The sequence below is a fragment of the Rhodamnia argentea genome, chromosome 2 (assembly GCF_020921035.1).
Source record: "Rhodamnia argentea isolate NSW1041297 chromosome 2, ASM2092103v1, whole genome shotgun sequence".
NCBI classification, from domain to species: Eukaryota; Viridiplantae; Streptophyta; class Magnoliopsida; order Myrtales; family Myrtaceae; genus Rhodamnia; species Rhodamnia argentea.
Genome location: NC_063151.1, coordinates 5,667,463 through 5,687,475, shown reverse-complemented (window position 1 = coordinate 5,687,475; position 20,013 = coordinate 5,667,463). Strand labels below are relative to the sequence as shown.

Below are 20,013 nucleotides of genomic sequence, written 5' to 3'. Positions count from 1 at the left end.
TTTCAAATTGTGATTTAATGGGTGGGGCCCACAAGCGAATCCCCACCCACCAATCACCTCAACCGAGTCAAGTCATCTCACCATCTCTCTCTCTCCCCCGCGCCCGCTTGCTCCCCTGTTCACCGCGCGACGTCTACTTCTTCCTCCTCCCTCGCTCACCGAGCCACCATCCTCTTCCTTTGGCCATTTATTGTTGCGCCACCACCATCTCGGACCACTAGCCTCCTCCGCCGTCGCTCCGCCACAGCCTTAGCCACCGTTGAGCCGCCGAACCGCCTCTGCAAGCCGAGCTCTGCCTCACCCATCACCCCGCCCTGTCTCGACTTCCGTGGCCTGCTCGCATGACACCAGCCAACGACGCCGCCACCAGCTACCACCTCGTTACCCCACCGACCCTCGGCCACCGCCACGACCGTCGCACGCCGCCGCAGAGCCGTCGGACAGCTCCCCGAAGACCCCGATGCCTGCTGCTCTGTTTTTGCGTCGTCGGCCCCCCACGGCCGCTGCAAATGCTCCGCCCGGATCCGGCGCCCGCCGACCACCCCCGGTCATCGTCCTTCACCCTTCGCCGTCCCCCGGAGTTTACGGAAGCCAATCGGCACCCGTGGAGCTCGATTTGAACCCCGGCCGAACCTCCCCCGTTCTACCTACGCCCGTCCTGTTTTTGCGCCAGTTCTCCCCAGCCCTCTACCCGCCTCCTTCGGGCACCACCGTCGCCACCCTCGGTCACCCCGGAGACCCTTTGACTTTGGCCAACCTTTCCCCCAGCCTTGGACAGCCCGAGTCCCCTTGAAACAGCCCCAGTAGAGCTTGTTTCCCCTGTTTCAGCGGCCGCCCTATTCCGAGTTTCACTGTCCAGCTGCCGGCCTCCATTGTTCCGGCCACCGGCGACCACCACTTGCCACCTCAAGTTACGTGTTGCTGTCCCGGAGTGTCGCCGCCTCATCCGACCGCCGTTGACTAAGTTTCGAAGCCCGAGAAATCGAGAACCCGAGGTTTCGAGTTTGTATGCGAGTCGCTGATATTCGTCACCGAGCCGAGCCGAGTTCATTGTCGTTGCCGAGACCGCCCAAGCTAGTTAAATTATGAGTTAGCCCCTAACTCTCGGTTAAGACATTAGTTGCGTTCGAAATTAGATTAATTAGCTAATTAGGACGTTTAGGTAGTTTAATTACGATCAAAATAGATAGAAACGTGATTTAAGGTAAATGACCGTAATTAGTTAAGTTAGTTAATTAGTTAAGTCGTCAGTGGCCAATTGTGAATTAGAATTGATTGATTGTGGTTGATTGATCGATCGCAAGGGAGCGATAGGTTATAAAGACGAGCGCATGATTGACTATTGTTTGGATTAGAAATTGTTATCGAAATCGTCCGGCCTCGATTGATTAATCGTCTCTTGAATTGTTGGATTGAATGTCGAAATCGATTGTTGATTGCTTTGAATGTTTGATTGTAGGGTAATCATCTCAAATTGCTTAAATTGTCGGTCGATAGAATTATGCATTCATGTGATCACGTATGAGATTAAATTGCATGTTTTAGCACGAAAACGGTCTTGGGCCAAGTATTTGAGCATGCGGGAATAAGCATTCAACTTAATTCAAAGAAATGAATTGGCTGGTTGTCGAAGTGCTTGAGTGATCATATAATCGGTAATTCCAACAATCATTGTCTTCCGGTTGGTTGGTCTTGGCAATCATTGTCTTCTGATTTCCGGATACGTGTCAATCATTGTCTTCTAGCTATTCGTTTGCCGGTCGTAACTTGTGAAGGGTCGAAACCTTTTAAGGATTCTTGTTAGCTTCGTGCCGTGTCGACAATCATTGTCTTATGGTTGGTCAAGCAGGGTCACATGGACTGGCTGGTTGTCGAAGTGCTTGAGTGGTCACATAATCGGTAATTCCGACAATCATTGTCTTTTGGTTGGTCGGTCCTAATAATCATTGTCTTCCGATTGCTGGATACGCATTAGTTATAGTCTTCTAGTTGTTCGTTTACCGATCGTAGCTTATGAAGGGCCGAAGCCTTTTAAAGATTCTTGTTAGCTTCGTGTGGTGTCGACAATCATTGTCTTCCGGTTGGTCAAGTGGGGTCACATGGACTATCAGAAGCCGTCGCCGGAAGTAAAAGACGACGTCCGGTCCTACAAAGAGAGCACCAACTGACTTATGTGCTAGACCTACGGGTCGTTGCTAATAATAAATGGACTACGTGTGGCATCCTGTGCATGCAAGTGACGTGATGCTTTGCTAATAGATTGAATTGGTTGGTTTGATTATTATGTCACGTCCGTGTTGCATTATGCATGACTTCCGGAGAGTAAACTTGCATGTGGTTGAAATATTGTTCTTTGATGATGTGATTGTATGTTAGGACGTCCGAGCGAATAAATGCCCTAGCCGGGATTAGCATTGATTCACTAAGATTTATTTTTCATCCCGTTGTTAACATTTCAGGTCTCAAGTGATGGAGCGTCAAGTCCAATTCGGTGTCCCTACCGACCAGCATTTTTATATTATCCACCATGAGGAAGTGCCCTCGGGACGGGTCGGGGAGCAACATGTTACTGAGATGTGGGTCAAGGAAGGTTTCTCGCACCTAGTGATGTATCTCTTCCGGGCTTGGTTTCTCAATGACCATGGAGTGCACTATGGCCCGCTACGGAGACATGAGGGACCGCCTGCACCCTTATGTCCCCCCTTGGGATCCCATGGATTTGGATACGCCGGATAGAGAGGTTATGGACCCCGAGTCTGACATGGAGGCGGAGCCCTCTTCTGATCGGGGTTTTAGGGCTTAGATATGACGGGCCTCTTTTTGGAGCCCCGCGGAGGTTAGGTCGTGGATGTTAGAGTAGTCTTTTGGGAGTAGATGAAAATTTAACTTTACCCAATCGGGTATCTTTATGAGGTTTTAGCGAGCCGCCCCTAAGAATGGGGTTGTATATTTCTTCCGTAACTCCATAGGGTTAAAACTCATCTGCTTTGATTTTATGAATGAAATTGTCATTTGTGAATGACGATTGTGTTATTCCTACTTTTCTATCCTTGTTGATCTTGTTTGTTTGGAGCCCATGGATTTGGATACGCCGGATAGAGAGGTTGTGGACCCCGAGTCTGACATGGAGGCGGAGCCCTCTTCTGATTAGGGTTTTAGGGCTTAGATATGACGAGCCTCTTTTTGGAGCCCCGTGGAGGCTTGGTCGTGGATGTTAGAGTAGTCTTTTGGGGGTAGATGAAAATTTAACTTTACCCAATCAGGTATCTTTATGAGGTTTTAGCGAGCCGCCCTTAAGAATGGGGTTGTATATATCTTCCGTAATTCCATAGGGTTGAAACTCATCTGCTTTGATTTTATGAATGAAATTGTCATTTGTGAATGACGGTTGTGTTATTCCCACTTTTCTATCCTTGTTGATCTTGTTTGTTTGGGAGAGTTGCACGTTCCGCATGCACCTAAGTTTGTAGGTTGATAGTGTACTTGGGACGCTATCTTTCGTGACTTGTGGCGAGTTTGACAGGGATGTTGCGGGCCCGGGGATCATGGCGTGACACTTTTAATATAGTCCGAACACTATCGATTTATTTCGGGTAGAATTTGTCGCCTTAATTAGGGAAAATTATGCCATTTACCTTTTGGACTTTTCCCAATTCAGTCATAAATATTTTCCCGTTTAGGATTGAATTGGTTGTTTAGGACTGAATTAGCAAAAATGCAATACATTTAGGATTTTTTGAATAATTTTCTCTCGAGCAACTTGTGAAGGCCTTTTTACTAAAATTAATTGTCAATATTTAACCACGGGATATCGACTCTCTAACCTTTTATATGAGCTTAAATGGTGTTATACTTTCTGTTTCCCTTTATCCTTGTACAAAACTTGGACATGTGCTCTCCCAATGCAGAGTATTTATTAATCAAAATGAAAAGAGTGACAAATTCTTTTGTCCTAATTTTATCATCTAGTTAAGTCATGCCCAACCTTCGTGGGATTTGTTGTGTTTTGTACCTAGCTTTCCTTGTTTCTCTGAATCGATACATTGAATAAATGAAGTTTCAATTTCATCCCGGAAAAAGGACATCTTAAGTGTGAATATTTGTGTACGGTGCTCACTTTGGTGCCAATATTTTTTTGGAATCACTTTAAGTATCAATTTTTTTAAAAATCATTATTTAAGTGCCAACTCTAGTGACATCGTCGGAATTTCTTGTCATTAACACTAGAGTGATCATTTTTCTCCGATTTGAAATTAAAGTGATCGTTTTTTGGATAACTTTAAATGCCAATTTTTTTAAAAAAAAAAGATTATTTAAGTGCCAACTCTAGTGAGGTCTCCGGAATTTCTCACCGTTGGTACTAAAGTGATCGTTTTTTCTCCCATTTGGTACTTAAGTGATTCAAAAAAAAAATATTAACATCAAAGTGAGCGACGTATATAAATATTTACACTTAAGGTGTCTTTACGTCATTTCGATCCAAAAAAAAAAAAAATGTCATGCATCGTGTCCAGACCGCCAATATCCAGCTGAAGAGCCCAATGGCAACCTGTGAGAAATAGGTCCCAATGTCAATGTTCCATCTTATCGTCTATAAACAAAGCAATTAATTTTTACCCAAGAAAGAGAAAAAAAATACCAAAACAATGTGGACTTTCAGACCAATTTACACACTTTTTTGTGATCGGATAATGATTGATATCTAACGTTTAATTTCTTGAGTATTTGTTTTGCACACGTTTGTTATGGTAAGCAAATGTGTACTACAGTGAGGTCTAGGGCAGACGTGAGGACTCATATCAGCATTTTAGTTGATCATCAAGAAAAATGGGTAGAAGGGAAGTTTCTTGCTTGCATTATACAAACCTGGCGCGCTTTGAATCATCACATCACATGAAATTGATATTCTACAGAAGTCTTCCCATCTTCCTACTCTGGCTTAATATACAGATTACGAGGAAAAGGTAGTCAGGCGTTAAGGCTTCAACAAAATGCAAGCTCCTTTCTCTACCTGTTTTTAGTGTTCTATCATCTTTGTGTCGTTTGTGGGGGGCTTGTCATTTGGAGCTGACTCCTTGAGTTCAGGTCAGTCTATGAAAGATGGAGAGACATTGGTCTCTTCCGGCCACAGCTTTGAGCTTGGCTTCTTCTCTCCTGGAAGCTCCAAGAGCAGGTACTTGGGGATATGGTACAAGATCACTCCTGAGACAGTAGTTTGGGTGGCTAATGGAGGCAACCCGCTAACTGATTCGAGTGGTGTTCTCACGTCTGGCCATGAGGGGACTCTAGCTCTTCTGAACCAATCGAAGGGTGTTGTTTGGTCTTCGAATTCGTCTGGGGTCCTAACCAATCCTGTTGCATGTCTCCTGGAGTCTGGAAACCTTGTTCTTTGGGATAACATCAGTTCAAATCCCGGTGATACCTATTCGGGGCAAAGCTTTGATTACCCGTGCGACACGCTTTTATCCGATATGAAACTGGGGTCGAACTTGAGAACCGGTTTCAAATGGTATCTGACCGCATGGAAAAGCGTGGATGACCCTTCCCCTAGCGACTACACCTGTGGATTAGACGACCAAGGGCTGCCACATATTGTTATACTCAGGAACTGTTCGACAAGGACATATCGGAGTGGTGTGTGGAATGGAGTCGAGTTCAGCGGTCTCTCAGTGGCTGCGAATTCCATCTCGAGGCAAATGTTGGTCAACAACCAGACGGATGTCTGTTTCGCTTATCAAGCTCTGGATGATGGGATTATCACCAGAGTCAGTCTGAATGAGTCCGGGTCATTACAACGACTTGTGAGGAAGAAAGAAAGTGCTAGTTGGATTGTCATGTACTCGCTTCCCAATGATTCATGCGACAACTACGCATTATGCGGAGCTAATGGTTTCTGCAGAAGTAACCTCTCCTCGAAATGCCAGTGCTTGCAGGGTTTCATACCCAAGTCACCGGAAGAATGGCAAATGCTTTATTTTTCTGGTGGCTGCATGAGGAAGGTGCCTGTAAATTGTTCAAAAGGAGAAGGGTTTTTCAAACTTTCAAGGGTAAGCTGCCTGATCTGGTTGACTACTCATTGAACAAGAGCATGAGCCTCAAGGAATGCAAGGTTGAATGCTTAAAGAATTGTTCTTGTACTGCTTTTGCTAATTCAGATGTTAGAGGAGGAGGGAGTGGGTGCCTCATGTGGTTCGCAGAACTAATTGATGTTTGGGACTTCGAAGATGCTTCTTATGAGCAGGATCTATATATATATCTATCCGAATCAGAATTAGGTACAAGAGCTATCGCTCGACGTATCGCTTTCTTCCTAATGTCATGTGAGGCACGACTACGTATTCCAGATTCCTTTCGTAATCCGACCAAGAAGAGAAAGCTGGTCGCCACTGCTGTAGCTTCAGCCATTTCTGGATTGCTGTTGCTGGGCATTACCCTTGGGATTACAATCTGGAAGAGAGGAATGAAAATAGGAGGTAAAACAGTTTGTAGCCGCATAATGAGCCAGTTTATTTCTCTCAACTGTATAAGGTCTACTAACGGCAATGATTGTGTTACTAGGCTTGAGGAATGACATTGACTTACCACTTTTTGATCTTGATACCATTACTGTTGCTACTGACAATTTCTCTCCGAGAAATTTGCTTGGACCTGGAGGCTTTGGTTCAGTCTACAAGGTAACATGACCCGTGGGGCGTTAAATTCAGTTTATACACGAAGATGGCCTATTCTTAAGGAAAATTATGCAGGGAACTCTTTCCACAGACCAAGAAATAGCGGTGAAAAGGTTGTCAAAGGATTCTGGGCAAGGACTTGAAGAGTTTAGGAATGAAGTAGGCCTGATTGCCAGACTTCAAGACAGGAATCTTGTCAGCCTTCTTGGCTGCTGCGTTGACAGAGACGAAAGATTGTTGATTTACGAATACATGCCAAATAAAAGCTTGAATAACTTTATCTTTGGTCAGTGCCTCTGAATTCTTTTTGGCTTTTGCCTTCATGTGTTCTGTTTGTATAGATTGATACCTCTCATAAGTCTTACAACTATGTGGTGCCTATATCGGAGGAAGGGATCGAACGCTTGAAGCTTATATGGGGTTGTTGAATGTCCACAGCTCATGACAACCGCATCTGGTTGGCACGGCATAGGCGCTTTGAGATTATCTTTGGAATTGGACGCGGAATTCTTTATCTCCACCAAGATCCGAAGCTTCAAGTCGTCCATAGAGACCTTAAAACAAGCGACATTTTGCTGGATGCCAACCTGAATCCCAAGATTTCCGATTTCGGATTAGAAAGAATCTTTGGAGGCGATGAAAAAGAAGCAAGAACAAGAAGAATAACCGGAACTTTGTGAGTTGATTATCTTAGTTCATATATTCGACAGTCAATGAGATTGAACCGATGGGCTAACTGAGATATGATTTTCTTAATGCAGCGGATATATGTCCCCAGAGTATGCCTTCGATGGAAAATTCTCAGTTAAGTCTGACGTGTTTAGCTTTGGAGTGCTCTTATTGGAGATAGTTAGTGGGAAAAGGAACAGAGGATTCTGCCGTCCAAGCCACCACCACAACCTTCTTGGACATGTTAGTTAAGCCTGTAACTAATAATGCTGCCTGCTATTTAAAATTTACTTTGATAAGCTGGAAATCTTCAATTTCATTTCGATTCTGTTGTCATGGGTGGTCGAGCAAATTGGTTGATCCGTTATTTTGTTCCAGGCATGGTTGCTTTGGGATGAAGGCAGGGCATTGGAGCTTATGGATGATTCTTTGGCTGACTCCGCCATTACATCTCAAGTAGAGAGGTGCATTCATGTGGGTTTGTTGTGTGTCCAGAAATTTCCTGGTGATCGGCTAACTATGTCTTCTGTGGTTTTCATGTTAGCAAATGAAGAAGCAATATTGCCACATCCTAAACCGCCCGGTTTCTTCATGGAAAGAAGGCTAACAAATTCAGGTGCAACTTCACCAAGAGAACTCTATACAGACAATCTCATTACCATAACAATGCCAGAAGGTCGATAGCGACACTAGAGATTGGAATGCCGTCCGGCTCCTTCTCCCAAGTGATCTTAGCAGGGAATTTCTATCACTTAAAACTCAGAACGCAGAGGATGACACCAGATGATATCAAATGACCGAAGGGACGTCTTGGCACAAGGAGGTTTGAACCTGTCTGTGGATGAGGAAAGTATCTAATGTGGGTTCTTACAAGTTTATGGACAGATGATATGTTTGGCAAATGTTTGATCAAAGGACTCGACGTTTTCAAGTGTTCACTAAACCCGGCTTCATTCAATGAGTGTTGAAAATCTAGTAGATGGTAGTGTTAGCCAACACGTGCAACAAAGGTAGAAGCATGATTGCCTGTTCCGATAGTGGCTCTGCCACCAGCGTATGCCTTTGTTGGCCATCTCCACACAAACATGTAAAACGGTTTCTCAACTTGGCGATGATTTATTCGTGTTCATGTCGGGCAAAAAGCGGTCCATGAGTCCAACTTGGAGATTCCGCTGGAGTTGGGTGGCATTGATTCATGAAAGTCTTTATGGAAGTTGAATGGAGATTGGAAATTCGAATTGCATGATCCCTCTTGTGTGATGGCTATCACAACATGATAGTAATAACTATTCTCAACATGTCCATCTCTGTTTCTCCCACTCACTCCAACAACTTTAGATTATCAATTCGGATTAAAATCGTATAAATTTAAACTAAATATATTTATACTATCTATATGATGATAACACCGATTCTACTTATTTTAGCATAATCACACATTAGATTATTCATAAATGAAATAACAATTAATAATTACGTTATTTTGGTAACAAAATTATTATCCATAACTCGATAGTTAACATAATATTATTTGCCTAATGTTTGGGTCGATTACAAATGAAGGACCATCATTGAGGGTAATAAATAAGCATACGTGCCATCACTTATCATAATTATAGAATAATTACGTAAGTGTTAACTTTCTCATATTTTGTTCTCATAACACGAAGACGGCAAGTGAATTATTACCCACAAAAGTAAGCTACCAACATAATATTTTTTTGTATCATCTATTATATTTTCGTGGTATTAATCTTTAATTTACTAAGATTATTTTTTTTTAACGGTTGAGATTGACGTCTGGGACAGAAAAAGCTGGCATCTTCCATGGCGCAATACCTGAACTGGACTGGAGCCTCCAAATTACACAAGAAATACAAAAGAAAAAGGTCAGATGGACCGACTCTAGTTCCAAAACGGCAAGTGAAGTGAATAGATGACTCACCACCCTCTCTCAGCTGCCTCCTTTAGTCAACGCGGCTTCAAGACTTCTTGGCGTCGCCCGTCACGTTCTCTCCACTGAAACTCCAAGGACCGGCGATCCAGTCTCCATGATCTCAAGGGCAACTTGCAAAGATGGAAACAGACCTCTGACTTTACCCCTTCTTCCCTCCTCGAGTTTTTTGACCGTGAAGAGAAGGAAAGAGTGATCATGAGTGAATTACGAGGACGAGAGAGAGAGAGAGAGAGAGAACGGTGAAAGCTTTCGTGAAATGCAAGCTGCTCCTTTCTTGTCCTGCTTTTACTCGTTCATGATCTTTCTGTCATTCTTGGGCTTGTCATTTGGACCCGACACTTTAAGGTCAGGCCAGTCTATGAGCGATGGAGAAACACGGGTCTCTTCAGGCAGAAGCTTTGAGCTTGGCTTCTTCTCCCCAGGAAGCTCCAAGAACAGGTTGTTGGGGATATGGTACAAGATGACCCCTGAAACAGTTGCCTGGGTTGCTAATAGAGACAGCCCACTCAATGATTCAGGGGGTGTTCTCACATTTAGCCATAAGCGGAATTTGATTCTTCTCAACCAATCGAAAAAGTGTCATTTGGTCTTCGTATGCTTCCAGGGATCTAAGAAATCCAGTTGCACAGCTCTTGGAGTCTGGGAATCTTGTTCTCAGAGAGTGCCGTTTCGAGTCCTGACGATTATTCATGGCAGAGCTTTGACCATCCAGCAGACACCCTTTTGTGGGTTTTTTTACGGACTTTTTTCCAAATTAATTTTTTTAAAAATAAATATTTACACATTTGGGCCTCGCTCGGTGGTTGGGGTGCCGAGCGAGGCCCGCTCGGCAGCTAGGCTACCGAGCCAGAGCTGCTCGGCAGCCCAACTACCGAGCAGCTCTTGCTTGGCAGGCCCATCGCCGAGCAAGGCCCATACCGAGCCTTTTTTTTTTTTTAATTTAGTATTTTTTTAATTATTGATACTTATAATATTATAGTTTTTTTCTTGTGAAGCTTATCTTTATAACATCATTAGCAATAATTAATGTAAAAATTTATTAAGATCTATAATTAATAAATAATGTTGTAATTATGTAATTAATTTAAAACATTCATAAAATAAAATTTGTAAGATATATGCAAAAAATGAGATTTTGATGATATATTCATCTATTGGAGAGGCGAAACCCAACCGGAAAGGTGAAACGGTGATGTGTCAAGAACTCGCGGATCGGGTCGACGACATTGGATCGGGCTCAAATTCGGTTGGTTGAAACGAAACCGCATCCTAATCAATATTCACTGCCGTTGGCAATAACGAACGATAGATTTTTACGATTCAGGATCGTCTTGTGCGATTCGGGATCGGCACCCCAACCGCCAAGCGATGCCCAAATGTGTAAATATTTATTTTTAAAAAATAATTTTATAAATATTTTTTTTTATAAAATTAATTTGGAAAAAAACTCGACTTCAGAAGCGGCACTGAAAGGTACCTGACCTCTTGGAAAAGCAGGGATGATCCGTCTCCTGGAGAGTATGCTTACAGGTTAGGGATTCATGGGTTGCCCCAATTCGAAGTAATCAACAATGCTTCGGTCTTGAAATTTCGTAGTGGTTGGTGGAATGCATCCAATTCAACGGTTTCTCCATCGGAGTGAATCCCATTTCGCGGCAAACGTTTGTTTATAACAGGACGGATCTGTATTTTGAGTATAACCTTTTAAAGGATGAGATCGTCACCAGAATCGTCTTGAATGAGTCGGGTTTGTTGCAGCGTCTGGTGAGGACAAAAGACGGCATTGGTTGGACTGTCATGTACTCCTTCCCTGATGATCCTTGGGACGGCTATGCGCTATGTGGAGCCAATGGTTTCTGCAGAAGCAACAGATTTTCGAGATGTGATTGCTTGCAGGATTTTGTACCAAAGGTACCAGAGCAGTGGCAAATGCTCAATTGGTCTGGTGGTTGTGTGAGGGAAGTGTCCGTAAATTGTTCTAAAGGAGAAGCATTTTTCAAGCTTTCGCGGGTGAAACTACCTGATCTGATAGACTGCTAGACAAGAATATAGGCCTTGAGGAATGCAGGGTCGAGTGCTTAAAGAACTGCTCTTGTACAGCTTATGCTAATTCAAATGTGGGAGGAGGAGGGAGCGGTTGTCGAATGTGGTTTGGGGACCTAATGGATATCAGTGAATTTGAAGATGCCATCTATGAGCAAAACTTATATATACGTCTATCTGCTTCAGAATTAGGCACATGAATTTCATAACTGGTTGAGCTATTGCTTTTACATTTTGCTGTCTACCCAGGCTGCATCATAGAGAATCCTCCTCAATACCAGATTGAAGTTGTAGTCTATTACATGTTTCTCAGTTTATAGGGATAATATCTACTATATACATTAAAAGTAGTTGTCATTTGGTACTCCAGATTTGAGCCAAATACCCACCAAAACCAAAAGAGTGGTGATTATCGCGGTGACTTCAGCCATTTCTGGAGTGCTCTTACTGGGAATTATCCTCTGGACTGTAGCAATAACCTGGAAGAGAGTATCGAAAATATGAGCTAAACAAATGGATATTTCCTTCACATAGTGAAAATACACTGCATGATCATTAGAAATTCTGTTTTTTCAATTCAATTTCTTCGTGTTCTGTTTGTAGACTCGAGGCATGCAAAGGATGACATTGACCTTCCATTATTTGAGTTGGATACGATTGCTGCTGCTACTAATAATTTCTCTCCGACGAATATGATTGGATCAGAAGGCTTTGGTTCAGTCTACAATGTAACATGATTTTAGTACAGTTTACAGAAGATGATGGCATACGCTGAAAGTTATTCATGTAGGGAAACCTTTCAACGGACCAAGAAATAGCAGTGAAAAGGTTGTCAAAGAATTCAGGACAAGGTGGAGAAGAGTTCATGAATGAAGTAGCTTCAATTGCCGGACTTCAACACAAGAATCTCGTTGGGCTTCTAGGCTGCTGCATTGAGAAAGAAGAAAGAATGTTGATTTACGAATACATGGCGAATAAAAGGTTGGATAATTTTATTTTTGATTCGATCCTCTTCATTCTCTCAGTTTTTTTCACTGCACGAAGATATTAGCCTTTCAAAATTGATTCCTTCCAGGAGTCATACATATAAAACAGCAAAGGAACAGACACTTATGCTTAAATAGAGTTTGAATGTCCGCAGATTGCAACAGACCCTTTTCCTTGGAATGGGAAAAGTGCTATGACATTGTAATTGGAATTGGACGAGGGCTCCTTTATCTCCACCAAGATTCCAAACTTCAAGTGATTCATAGAGACCTCAAGACAAGCAACATCTTGTTGGATGCCAACCTTATTCCAAAAATTTCTGATTTTGGATTGGCAAGGATTTTTGCAGGTGATAAAAAAGAAGCGAGAACAAAAAGGATAATTGGTACTTAGTAACTTAGCCGTCTTACTTCCTGAGTTCCAAAGTTCATACTTTGCACGGCATTGGGAGAACTGAAACGTGATTCTCTTAATACAGTGGTTACATGTCCCCAGAGTATGTCATTGATGGAAAATTCTCGGTGAAATCCGATGTATTTAGCTTTGGCATGCTTTTGTTAGAGACAGTGAGTGGGAAAAGGAACAGAGGATTTTGCCATCCAAGTCACCACCACAACCTTCTTGGACATGTAAGTTGAAGCTTACTATGAGTAATGCTATTGTCGTAGCACTTTAATTGTCTCGATGTCCAAGTTATTTCATATAAGTTGAGTTGTCTACTGTGATTGGAGAGTGAGCTCTTCTGTTTGTGTTCTGAGGCATGGTTGCTGTGGAATGAAGGCAAGGCCTTGGAACTTATGGATGATTCTTTACCCGACTCCTACATTGAATTTCAAGGAGAGAGATCTATACATGTGGGTTTGTTGTGTGTCCAGAAATTTCCCGGAGACAGGCAAACAATGTCTTCTGTTGTTTTCATGCTGACTAATCAGGAAGCAATCTTGCCACAGCCTAAGCAGCCTGGTTTCTTTATGGAAAGAAGTCCAACGAGCTCAGGTAGGAACCGAGAGAACTCTATAGATGTAATCTTGTGACGGTAACAATGCCAGAAGGTCTATAGACACACTATTGATTCGGCATTTTTGTTCCTCTCCTGGTATTCTTTTTTAAGTAGCTTATCAAGGAAACCTCCAATTTAAATCCATAACAACCAGGATGATGCTTGATGATGCTCAATGATCACAGGGATGTCTTTGCATAATGAGGTTCGCATCTATGTATCGGATGGAATCTCAAATATGAGTACCAAGTGAGTCAACGATATATGCAAGGAAAATAAAATCTAGAACCCGTTTGATTGAAAGTGGAATCGGTTAATTGTCTCACATGGTTAGAGCGTAAGCAAATAATTCTAGTTATAGGCTTGATGCAGATGTCGAACATTAGACTCGTTGAAGCCTTAACCAGCTGGAGAAATCATAATTTATGTGTTTGACAAATGAAATGATGTGAAAATAGGCACCACATCCTCTCTGATTAGCACTTCCCAAGTTCGTATTAATCGCAGTTTTTAGTCTTCTCTGTAATCTTCAGTCTTGGAAGTATATCGATGAACCAAAATCATCTATCGAATTTCAATTTCCGATGAATGTGTTCCCAAGAATTCTCAGGAGTATCTTCTGTTTCTGCAGTCCCTAATGAGAAGCTAATCGAATAGTTGTACGTGCGATTTAGTTACAAAATTAAAACTTGAGAGATTTATAAGCGCATCTCTTGTGGGTTTTGTGAATTTTTTAGTCCATGATAATGTCATACAGTTCTTATTGAAATCAACAAGAGATTGCACATACAATCCCGAGTGGAAACTCGTTACACATTGTGCCGATCAAGATGGGTTCATAGACTTCAATTGGGGATATTTTGGACACGGAAATGGTTGACCATCTTCCCTCAGCTGCTAAACAACAAATAGTCATCAACACGTTCCTTCAGCATTCATTGCATTTTCGTCTGGCAGCTGGAAGAGCATTCGTCGGTCTCCTCCATGAGCATGGCTCAGTTTCTTCACATGCAGAAAATTCATTGGCGTGGAATGAACGGACCAGGTGGATCTAGAAACTCATGTTATGGACACAGTGCGCTTGTGCTAAACATCCATTTGGGTAGTTGATTCAAAGAAGCAAAGTGGGATTTGACTTCAGACGCGCCATATCGCCCATATAATTTGACATTTATTTTGTCTATTCTTCGCCATTTGTGACATAATTTATCCCTCGAGCGTTGCTATCAGCTATGCACAAATCGACACGGAGTAATGACTTATGTTGGGTTTCCTAATTGGTGAAAAGAACAAAGAAAAAAACTATGTCATCACTTTTTGTCCTTTCTAGCCAGTAGATGATATTTTTTGGGGGGGTTTTTTGTAAAGACAAATGATAGGCAAATTGAAGAGAGAGAAAAAAAAAAAAGTTTCATAGAACGTATCCGAACGAGTTGCAGCTCCAGAAACGTCAAGATAGGAACTATACTTAATCAAACCAAAACAAGTTTATGGAAAACCTGGTAAATCTACCTGAGCCTGAGGAAGCAATGTTTTTTCCATTAGGCCATTAAACTACATGATAGAGAGAGCTCCAATTGCACTGAAGAGGATTGAAGTGAACATACCAGTTTTTTATGACTTTGTGGAAGCTCCAAGTCAGACTAGTATCGCGTGATGTAGACCACCAGTCAAATAAGAGCTACTATAAGAATTTTCCTTATTGCTACAGTGAATCGGATGCTCGAAAACAGATGGACATCAAAAGTTTTCAGCAAGGAAATAAGAAAGACGAGCGGGGATAAAGATGGATTTGATTGAGAGACATTTAAAGTAATGCAGAGACTCTTGCACTGACCACAGTCTGGTGTGGACCCGAACAAAATTGTGAGAAGAGTTGATCTCTGAATCAAACTTGACGCTTACATCATCATTCAAGGCTATTGAATTTAGCTTTGTTAATATCCCCGGCCAGTGATATTCTGGGAACCTCAGTTTGACAATATCATTCTTCTTGATCTGTGCCATCGTTCAGCTTGGACTTTACACCCATCTTCCTAGTCTGTCTTGTGGCTTCAATAAAATGCAAGCTCCTTTCTCTACCTGCTTTTACTGTTCTATCATCTTTGTGTCGTTTGTGGGGGGCTTGTCATTTGGAGCTGACTCTTTGAGTTCAGGTCAGTCCATGAAAGATGGAGAGACATTGGTCTCTTCAGGCCAAAGCTTTGAGCTTGGCTTCTTCTCTCCAGGAAGCTCCAAGAAAAGGTACTTGGGGATATGGTACAAGATCACTCCTGAAACAGTAGTTTGGGTGGCTAACGGAGACAACCCGCTGACCAATTCGAGTCGTGTTCTCACATTTGGCCATGAGGGGAATCTAGCTCTTCTGAACCAATCGAAGGGTGTTGTTTGGTCTTCGAATTCATCTGGGGTCCTAACCAATCCTGTTGCACGGCTCCTGGAGTCTGGAAACCTTGTTCTTTGGGATAACATCAATTTGATTCCCCGTGATGCCTATTCGTGGCAAAGCTTTGATTACCCCTGCGACACACTTTTATCTGGTATGAACTGGGGTTGAACTTGAGAACCGGTTTCAAATGGCATCTGACCGCGTGGAAAAACGTGGATGTCCCCTAGCGACTACACCTGTGGATTAGACGATCAAGGGCTGCCACAAGTTGTTATACTCAGGAATGGTTCAACAAGGACATATTGGAGTGGCGTGTGGAATGGAGTCGAGTTCAGCGGTCTCTCAGTAGCTGCGAATTCTATCTCGAGGCAAATGTTGGTCAACAACCAGATGGATGTGCATCATGGTGGAGGAATTCTGTCAAGCTGTCATTATCCGGTGACCCTCTTTGTCAAGGGTTGATCTTTCTTTTTGAAAAGGAGACATCCTGGTCTATTTTATTATCATTTCAGGTTTCCACTCAGTTTCTTTCTCTCGATTAATTGCCATGAAGATCTCTGTTCTTCTGAAACAGGGCTTAAAGCTGTAAGCCGGGAGCATGGACATCCTCTGTATTCTGCTTTTCGCAGAAAGCTTGATCTGGTTCTCGGGCTTCTCGGTCGCAGTTGACACAGTATATGCATCTCAATCAATCAGTGATGGGGAGACACTAGTTTCGAGTGGCGGAACCTTCGAATTGGGATTTTTCAGTCCAGGTAATCTCACGGATCGGTACTTGGGAATTTGGTATAAGAATGTCCCTGTGCGAACCGTTGTCTGGGTTGCAAACAGAAGCCAGCCAATCCATGACTCTTCAGGCACGTTGATGGTTGTCAGCACAGGCAATCTGGTCCTCCTCAACCAGAACAGGAGCGTCGTTTGGTCAACTAACTCTACCAAACGGGCCCAAACTCCAGTTTTACAGCTCTTGGATAGCGGAAATCTTGTGCTGAGAGATGATGGAAATGACAGTCCGGATACTTATTTATGGCAAAGCTTTGATTACCCATCGGACACACTTTTGCCGGGCTTGAAGATTGGATGGGATGCAAATAGCAGTCTAGAACGGCACTTAACTTCTTGGAAGAGCCCCGATGACCCGTCTCCTGGAGATTTCACTTGGGGGATGGAGAGAAGTAACTACCCTGAGCTCGTAGTATGGAAGGGATCAAGTAAGTACGTCAGAAGTGGACCTTGGAATGGACTCCGTTTCAGCGGCGCACCACAGTCAGGATCCAATCCTGTCATTTCATACGAGTTCATAAACAACGGAACTGAGGCGTACCATACATTCACTGTGGAGAACAAATCTGAGCTCGTTAGGCTTGTTGTGAATCAAACTACCTATCGAGGGGAACTCTCCACTTGGAATGAAGATTCTCAAAGCTGGATGCTCATCCTTTCAGTTCCGAAGGACTATTGTGACAATTATGGCCTTTGTGGTGCCTATAGCAAATGCTTGACTGATAAGTTGCCGTATTGCCAGTGCCTGAAAGGATTTTCGCCCAGGTATCCGGACAAGTGGAACTCAAATGATTGGTCACAAGGATGTGCCAGGGATAAGCTTTTGGGTTGCAATGATGGTGATGGATTTATTAAACACACTCAGATGAAATTGCCAGCTACAACAAATACTTGGCTGGATGGCAGCTTAAGCCTCAAGGACTGCAGAACGAGATGCTTGAAGAACTGTTCATGTACAGCTTATTCAAACTCAGATATTAGAGGGAAAGGAAGCGGTTGCGTGTTGTGGTTTGGCGATCTTATTGATATGAGACAGTTTCCAAGTGGCGGCCAAGACATATACATTCGGATGTCAGCTTTGGAAATAGGTATGGACTCTATGTGGCCACTAAAAAGATCTTATCAGGGAACTGGATGGCTATAGTAAGTTCTTGATTAGTTTTGACATATACTTCTCTTTTTATTAGAGCTTCTCTAGTACAAATTTTAACAGGCCACCTAGAAAATTGGGTTAACTCAGCTAATGCTACAGAATATTAATTGAAGATATTTGAAGTCATCATCATTTGCTATTCCAGATTCCTTTCCGATCGAGAAGAGAAAGCTGGTCGCCACTGCTGTAGCTTCAGCCATTTCTGGCTTGCTGTTGCTGGGCATTACCCTTGGGATAACAATCTGGAAGAGAGGAATGAAAATAGGAGGTAAAACAGCTTGTAGCCGCATAATGAGCCAGTTTATTTCTCTCAACTATATAAGGTCTACTGATGGCAATGATTGTGTTTCTAGGCTTGAGGAATGACATTGACGTACCGCTTTTCGATCTTAATACCATTACTGTTGCTACTAACAATTTCGCTCAGAGAAATTTGATCGGAGCTGGAGGCTTTGGTTCAGTCTACAAGGTAACATGATCCATGCGGCATTGGATTCAGTTTACACGAAAAAGATGGGCCTATTCTGAAAGCAAATTATGCAGGGAAATCTTTCCACAGATCAAGAAATAGCAGTGAAAAGGTTGTCAAAGGATTCTGGGCAAGGACTTGAAGAGTTTAGCAATGAAGTAGCTTTGATTGCCAGACTTCAGCACAGGAATCTCGTCAGCCTTCTTGGCTGCTGCATCGACAGAGGCGAAAGAATGTTGATTTACGAATACATGCCAAATAAAAGCTTGAATAACTTTATCTTTGGTCCGTGCCTCTTAATTCTCTTAGGTTTTTCCCTTCACATGTGATTAGTTTGTATGGATCGATACCTCACATAAGTCTTACAACTATGTGGTGCATATATCAGTGGAAGGGATCGAACACTTGAAGCTTATATGGGGTTGTTGAATGTCCACAGATCACGACAACCGCATCTTGTTGGCATGGGATAGGCGCTTTGAGATTATTATTGGAATTGCACGTGGAATTCTTTATCTCCACCAAGATTCGAAGCTTCAAGTCGTCCATAGAGACCTTAAAACAAGCAACATTTTACTGGATGCCAACCTGAATCCCAAGATTTCCGATTTCGGATTAGCAAGAATTTTTGGAGGTGATAAAAAAGAAGCAAGAACAAGAAGAATAATCGGAACTTAGTAAGTTGATTATCCTCGTTCATGTGTGCGAAAGTTAATGAGATCGAACAGATGAGCTAATTGAGATATGAATTTCTTAATGCAGTGGATATATGTCTCCAGAGTATGCCTTCGATGGAAAATTCTCGGTTAAATCGGATGTGTTTAGCTTTGGAGTGCTCCTAATGGAGATTGTTAGTGGGAAAAGGAACAGAGGATTCTACCATCCAAGCCACCACCACAGCCTCCTTGGACATGTAAGTTAACTAGTAAGATGCTGCCTGATATTTAGAATTTACTTTCATAAGCTGGTATTCCGAGATTTCATTTCAATTCTTTTGTCTTGGGTGGTCAAGCGAATTGGTTGATCCGCTATTTTGTCCCAGGCATGGTTGCTTTGGAATGAACGCAGGGCATTGGAGCTTATGGATGATTCTTTAGCTGACTCCTCCATTATATCTGTAACACCCCAAATTCCTAGCAAAAAAAAGGGGAATGACGCAGCCGTCCTCCCATCCAAAGGACGCAGCCTTAAGCCACCCAAAATCGAACTTCCAAAAATCACCATTGATAATGCTCTGGCTCTATTGGCAACCCGAAAGATTGGGAAAGAAAGGGATGAGCAACCACAGCTCGATGAGTAGTGCGTACCTCTTCTAAGCAGATCGAGCACCCACTATGCATATTTACAAAATCATAACCGAACTCAATAATCCCAAACTCGCTTGATAATATGAGCACAACTACAAATATAAATTATTTACTTTCATCGGTCATAATACACACTAAAGTACGCGGTCACGTGAATAACAAAGTCTTTAAATACATGTTACTTTTAGCTATCACAGTTCATATATATACAAAACCAAAAGTGAGTTATATCTTTCTACAATAACTTTATAAATATCAAAAATCTTCATTTAAATCAACAAAACTTCAAATCAAATATCAATGGTCTAATCCATTGATTAATCTCATACATAATCAATGACGATGGTCCATTCCATCGACTAATCTCAAATCACATGTCAATAGTCCATTCTATTGACCAAACTCATGCTCAAATATCTAACTATGGTCACGTATAACGCCTCGCGACAAGGCGACCAAGATTCCCCCCTTGGCAAGGTCTCCACCTATAATGCCGGTGGCTCGGCCCACAAGGATATCCTAACATTAGTATGCGCATACCCACAAGTCCCTCAATGGGCTCATAGCGATATTGAGCATCAACAC

The 20,013-nt window shown here is 42.5% G+C and overlaps 2 protein-coding genes across 2 annotated transcripts; both read left to right on the top strand.

The window, feature by feature from the left end:
- The first annotated feature begins 2,641 nt into the window (after positions 1-2,641).
- LOC115732636 (G-type lectin S-receptor-like serine/threonine-protein kinase At4g27290) lies at positions 2,642-15,884 on the top strand. Its single transcript, XM_048275171.1, has 18 exons — positions 2,642-2,789; positions 4,951-4,964; positions 5,022-6,064; positions 6,566-6,674; positions 6,747-6,957; positions 7,110-7,347; positions 7,433-7,583; positions 7,719-8,023; positions 8,379-8,394; positions 10,894-11,261; positions 11,366-11,469; positions 11,590-11,652; positions 11,944-12,068; positions 12,131-12,341; positions 12,482-12,719; positions 12,806-12,956; positions 13,086-13,323; positions 15,484-15,884. The coding sequence occupies exons 1-18, from the start codon at positions 2,642-2,644 to the stop codon at positions 15,882-15,884; spliced, it is 4,134 nt and encodes a 1,377-aa protein (XP_048131128.1).
- A 419-nt stretch (positions 15,885-16,303) lies between these two features.
- LOC115734072 (G-type lectin S-receptor-like serine/threonine-protein kinase At4g27290) lies at positions 16,304-18,799 on the top strand. Its single transcript, XM_048275166.1, has 5 exons — positions 16,304-17,587; positions 17,798-17,920; positions 18,006-18,121; positions 18,196-18,406; positions 18,561-18,799. The coding sequence occupies exons 1-5, from the start codon at positions 16,315-16,317 to the stop codon at positions 18,797-18,799; spliced, it is 1,962 nt and encodes a 653-aa protein (XP_048131123.1). The 5' UTR covers positions 16,304-16,314.
- Positions 18,800-20,013: the final 1,214 nt, after the last annotated feature.